The sequence below is a fragment of the Nelumbo nucifera genome, chromosome 6 (assembly GCF_055504915.1).
Source record: "Nelumbo nucifera cultivar China Antique chromosome 6, China Antique-T2T, whole genome shotgun sequence".
NCBI classification, from domain to species: domain Eukaryota; kingdom Viridiplantae; phylum Streptophyta; class Magnoliopsida; order Proteales; family Nelumbonaceae; genus Nelumbo; species Nelumbo nucifera.
Window position 1 is genome coordinate 28492154 of NC_142654.1, and position 6408 is coordinate 28498561.

General features: G+C 38.0%; 1 protein-coding gene across 7 annotated transcripts in view; it reads left to right on the top strand.

The window, feature by feature from the left end:
* Positions 1 to 3797, top strand: part of NS1 (Class II aminoacyl-tRNA and biotin synthetases superfamily protein) — a 61198-nt gene extending 57401 nt beyond the window's left edge. For 4 of the 7 annotated variants that reach the window (XM_088889409.1, XM_010260632.3, XM_010260631.3 and 1 more), the window contains 2 exons: positions 3194 to 3257; positions 3370 to 3797. In XM_088889409.1, coding sequence (XP_088745535.1) covers positions 3194 to 3257; positions 3370 to 3502 — 197 coding nt within the window. In that variant the 3' untranslated portion in view covers positions 3503 to 3797. The remainder of the gene's footprint in view (positions 1 to 3193; positions 3258 to 3369) is intronic. The other 3 variants (XM_088889411.1, XM_088889410.1, XM_010260630.3) reach the window with 1 other exon arrangement.
* Positions 3798 to 6408: the final 2611 nt, after the last annotated feature.

The following is a 6408-nucleotide window of genomic DNA, read 5'->3' on the forward strand; positions in this document are numbered from 1 at the left end:
AGCCCAACATGCGCAACATCCCAAGGACCACTCCCAATGTTTAGTATGTCTGATCCCTAGAAATTCAAGATGCAAACTAAAAAAAATGAAAAAAAAAGAAATTCAAGAAAACTTCACTTGTAATCAGCTCCATTCTAGGAAGTCCTGTCAACTGATTTAGTACCCTCCTGTGCTGGCTACAGATTTAACTGATCTGAAAATCTACCTGAATGAGATGTTTATCCTAGAATTCAGGGATCTGGCTTTTCCAATTTCTTTCCTTCCATATTTCCCAACAATGACAAAAGTTGTAACACTCTAGCAAATCTTTTCATGAGAACCACTTGAAAGTCCGGCATGCTTCAGAGAATGTGGGTGGAAGGAGATTTTCTCTCATTGTCATTGAGTACATGAGAGGTCTAAATCCAGCTGGTCTTGGAGACTGATTTTTTGATGGATAGTCTTGGAGGCTGATTGACATTATTGAAAGCTGTGACACTCACATGGGTTGGATTTTTCTGTTCAAAAAATTCCAAATTAGGGTTCATGAACCCAAGAGTTCGGCCAGGAGAATAGCAAAACCGCATGGGAGAAAACTTGCTTTCTCCTTGAGTGATTTTGGGACTTGAACTAGGTCACATTAGATCCAAAACTACAAGAAAGATTAGAACTTTACCTGATAGAATGGTCCTCACAAGTTGAAGAAATGTTGTGGAGTTCATGCCCAAGAAATCAAGCTTCCTTCTCTAGTGATTGAATCAAACTGAAACAGCCTTGGGTATTGAGCAACTCGATCCTTGAGATTTCAGGAGTGTTTGGTCGCCCAAATCACCTCTGTTAATGGTGGATTTCTACTGTAGAAGAACCCCCAAAATCCTTTCTTGAATGTGGTTCAAGATGGTGAAGAAAGGACAATATTGCAGGTTTGGTCTTAGGTATCACCTAAGGTTTTTGGACTGAATATTGTTCTCTACAATCCGAGCATCTAACTTTTAAAGGCTCCTAGTAAGTCTCAAATAAACCCTAGAAAAGTCTCAATTGAAGTGGGTAATGGCTGGTCTAAGATAACCTTCTAATTCAGTCCTAGTTTGACTAGACAAGCTAGTTAGTTTCCTTCTGATACTAGAAGACTTGGAATCTTGTTTGAACCACTTCTAATGGGTTTATAATTTCTCAAGGGATAAGAGAGAAGGTATTCTTGTATGGTGTGGGACCCACATTCCAATTTGGATCAAACCACTATAGAGCCCTTTCAGTCACTTGAAGTGAGTTGGGACCACTGGGCCAAATTCACTCTAATTAAAGAGTGAATTGTCCATTAGTGAATGGGCCTAAACATTTTAACCCATCAGTATATAATACTACACACTTGGGCCGAATTCACTCTAATTAAAGAGTGAATTGTCCATCAGTGAATGGGCTTAAACATTTTAACCCATCAGTATATAATACTACACACTTGGGCCTCAACCACTCTATGAGTCCAAGTCCTATGTTCCAATTCCAATTATATATCTATTAGGGTTTTGGGCCTAATAAGACATTTGCTATATGATCTCTCAGCCATTAATATCCAACACTGGGACAAAGGGAAGGACTTATTCCCTTGACATATAACCCAATGTCACACCCTCTCATCAATGGATCCTGGGAAAGAATTATTTATGAACTCCTTTTTCAAAATAGACTATATATAGACAAACACACTTTTGCAAAACAGATCTCAACATTTTTTGAAGTCCACTGTTGACAGTTTTGACTATCCACTGAAGAGGATATGTTTATAGATATTCTCTTTGTCTAACAAAGTAGCTGATCCTATCACAATGATGACTTCCTAGGTATTCCTCATAGCTGCTCCAATTTACCTAGATGTTGACCCCCAAAAGGATCTCTCTAATTGGCATATCAAAAGCAAGTCTGCTAGGTATCCGGTTGAGTACCATTATCAAGTCAGGGATCACAAGCAACGGTCCAGCTATTCCACCTATTCAAAAGTCCAAGAATAATCTGAAACTTAGTCTGGTTTAGTGTTTCGGGCAACCACCCATTCCCACACTTTAGGTCACAACCTTAGCAGATGAGGCAGTCTGCTCTATCACGTGTGTGAATGTCAACCCAAGTCTATCCACTGGTTGAGAATAGACTTGTTCATCCCCCAGACAGGCTTGAACGTGGTTATAGGCTCGCGGGCTTAAATTCGGGCCAAAAAGCCCGGCCCGCAATAACTTCTAGCCGGGCTCGTGTTTTGTCAAAATAGCCCGGCCCGGCCCGACCTAATATTAGACTTAAAGTGAGTAATGTGATTATGTCCATTTGAATAAATTTTTTGATTTAAGAATGTAAAAATGTGTTTTAAAATATAAAAGAAAGGGGAAAAAAACCATCTTGTAGGCCCATTGTTCATTTAAATAGGAAAAAAAAACTATCTGAATTTTTAATTCTAATTTGAATAGGGAAATTTTTTTTATTAGGTCGGGCTTCGGGCTTTTTATCAGGGCCGGGCTCAGGCCCAAGTTATAGGCCCGTTGGTCGGGCCGGGCTCAGGCTCGGGCCTAGCATATTTCCCTTAATGACAAGTGAAAGCCCGGCCCGAGCCCGGCCTGGCCCGGCCCGGCCCATGAACAGGTCTAGTTGAGAACATTTACCCTTACATACTGAATATGATGTTTCAAACATAATCCTAAAATGTAGTAAAAGGGTTAATTTAGTAGAGACACACCACATGGCACATGAAATAATTGTACTTTCACAATAATAGTCAATTATAAACACCATTGGACCTGAGGGCATAAACTGTCGGACAATTATAGGCAGTATTCACAGGAGGGAAGGGTGTCAGCATTGATAACCGCTTCTGTAATAGTCTTGGAGGCTGATCGACTTTTTCGTGAGCAGTGTCTACAGGAAGGGAGGATGTTGAAGTTGATAACCATTTTTCCAGAGTAAGATCTTAATTTGGGTCTGGCCCCTTTCTTTTTTGTAGTAGTCAAACTCAACCTTTAATGACTGCTATATTGACAGATGGCCAAGTAGAGTTGGTAAACTTTAACTTAGGACATAGTTGCCCAGTCCACAACCTTTATAAATTCTTTTTTGTCAGTTGATCAATTTTAAAATGTTGTATATATACTTAATTTTTGATTGAAAATTTTGAAGCCGTTGTTTCATGCTACAATTTTAAAATGTTGTATATATACTTAATTTTTGACAGTTGATCAATGTCAGATGGCCAAGGAAGATCAGACATTGTTTCATGCTACAATTTTGAAGCCATTGTATGATTTATGGTGTTTCAAGCAATCTAGATATCCAACTAGGTGCAGTATGTCTTGTTTGAAATTTATGAGTAATACAACTGATTGTCTTTTACCATTTGCTTGTACCCAGTTCCTCATGCAGGTTTTGGTTTGGGCTTCGAAAGACTTGTGCAGTTTGTCACTGGAATAGAGAACATAAGGGATGCAATACCTTTCCCACGGACACCAGGCTCAGCAGAATTTTGATGCCCATTCTTACTTGATGAAGTCAATGTGGTCTTTCAAGTCATTCAAATAATTATTATGTACCCAGTTATAAAACTCTCTGCTTCTCATTCATTTGCTTTAATTCTTGTAGATGAGCTTATTTATTTGGTTCCTATAAATTTTAGAAAGGTCAGATGTTGTATATAGAATATGGTGTTCCATATAGGGTGAAAATTTAACACCATTTTTTTGCTTGTCATCCGAGACATTGCTTTTAGCCTATTACTATTTTAACATGAATATTTTTCTTTTGACTTACTATATTTTCTCATTCAAGGATTATCAATTTTCAACTTTTGAGCAATTGGCATCTTCTATGCCCAGCGCTGGGTTGGATTCAGGTTGCAGTATCTATTGTGTCTATGGACTGACACCAATTAGTTTCCCCTATATACATCAAGTTGAACATTGATGGGCATCAAGGAATCCTCGGTCATCTGGATTCTGGTATGGGTGTATTTTGCTATCACAGAGAGTTACGTCTCCTTTGTCCAGTCTGGATCGGTGGACGTAGGACATGATTCTGAGGGTCAAGTCATCTCTATCGACTGGTATGCACTCTTGGATTTTCTGGGGAGGTAGAGGGTGACTCAGGTGGTCATTGGCTAGATGAGGCATGGAGAAGGTTCAGGGGTGTATCTTTTTTTTTTTTGGAAAGCCCATAGGCTACTTTTATTCAATAGTCAACAGACAGATTACATCTCACTAAGGATCAATGGATTAAGTCCGGGGTGGATGACCAGGTCATCAGAGGAGTGTGAAACCTCCAACTTTGTTAAGCGATGAGAATACAACGAAATAGCCATAGAATTTCAAACTGAAAGCACGACAATCCGTAATTACACTCAGCGGCTCAACCGCCATGGCAGCTTAAGAGAGGTAATGTAAAAGGGTGTATCATTATTGTATTAGATGGGCAGATAATTAGCGTGCCTGAGGAACATCTTGTTCAACTGGATCGTCAAATGATGAAGTTGGCTCTACAGACATGAGTGGAGGTTAATAGTACCTTGTAATTGTATTCCGGCTGCCCCTGACTAGTTTGCTTTTTTAACTTGTGTTGTATGGGGAGGCTGGTTGCCATCCTCTTTGATTGTTTTTAATTTTGGTAAATCCCTTAAACCTTCCATAGGTTTTCTGAAAAAACTCCCCTGAGCTTTGACCTGCCCTTAAACCTCCTCTTACTTCTGGAGATAAAGGGACTTATAGACCACTTATGTTGCTTTTAGGTAGATGGGGACATAAATGTCTATTATGCCCATATTAATTCCTCCAATCAGGTTAGTAGATTTTCGTAGCTCCAACTTTTTATTTGAATTGTAAATATAAGTAAAATATATTTCGGAAAAGTACGGATAGGCTCAATGCAGATTTCTGATTTCTACTGCAGAACTATAAACATTCCAAATGGCAACAACCCACACTCTATGCACCAAAGCCTGCCAGTGAATTGGCACAAATTCTAAGCTGGCACCTACCACAACAGTACTTTGGGCCTACAAATTCTAACCCTGGGCTGAATCGTCATTCTCCCAATATATTTTGGTTTTTCATATTCTTTACCGCATAAGCAAACCATTTTTGGGTAGAATAAACAAACCCTTTGGTTATTTTAAGTGTTAGGGTCCTTAAGGAGCCTCCATATTTGTTTTATAAGAAATAAGAAAGAAGAATGTAAAACGAAAAGGTAAATAGAGGTTTAAGGGTATTTCATTTTTGTTAAAGATTTAAGGGTATTTTATATTTTTTGGTTAAAGGTATAAGGGTATATCAGTCATCAAACATTTTGTTTAAAATTTAAATTCTATTGAAGTAACAGAAGGGTTAAGTCCCTTTATCCCCAAAAGTTGGTAGAGCCGTAGAGGTTTAAAGGCAGCTCAAAGTTGAGGGGAGGTTTTAAGGTCTTTCCAGAAAACTCGGGGGAAGTTAAAGGGATTTATCGGTTTATCCTTTATTTTTTTCAAATTTTTCAGTAATAAATAAATTAATTAGTGGTAAACATAGATTTTGTATCCATTCCGATGATAGCATCTACGCTTCCTATCAATTTGGTAGTAGATGTGCTATGTGTTTACTTAGTCACCCAAGAAAATTGGCAAAACGGATACTCGACAAATTACAGAAAACCAAGCTACAGAAACACTGAAACATATGATGTCCCTGTCATATATGCTGACATTTTATGACATTAGACACATGGTCTAGTTATTTACTATACTCAATCATCCCTTGGACACAACGATGACCTAGTAGCTGAGATGAGATGGTCACTCAGCGTCTCTGACTATGGAGGCATATGCATTTTGCTCCCATCCCCACCACTTGGGATCTGTTTGTTTGTATTGAAGTTTGGCATCTAAAACTGTTAGAATTACATTAAAAGGTGTACTGGAGTTGGTGAATTTTTCTTAGGGCTCATATCTAAATGCAAAGAATGTCGTATTAAAATTTGAATGCCAAACTTTGAAATCCAATTGACAATTTTAACCTTAGACAAAAGAATGTTCAACTATTTAATAAACTAATTAACAATTAACAAAATAATTAAAAAGAATAATAAAATATTTAAAAATTAAAGTTTGACTAACAATTATTAAAATAATAGATAAATAAACAATATTAGTTAAAATTTTTATTTGCACATGTGCAAGTCTTACCAGTAACAGGAGCACAATCAGAAATGCGGGGGGGTTGAGAATCTCAGGATAAATTTGAGCGGGCCAACCATAGTTGAACACTACCACTTGACCTGTATTATCTGTTTAGTGCAGTAGAAATATCACCCAAACCTCTTAGAAGAAAGGATTTCATGGAATGATGGACCATTCTGGAGAATCTATCACATGGATCTCTGTCGAGAGAGAGAGAGTCCCAATTATACTGCAATTACTCCGCCAACAAT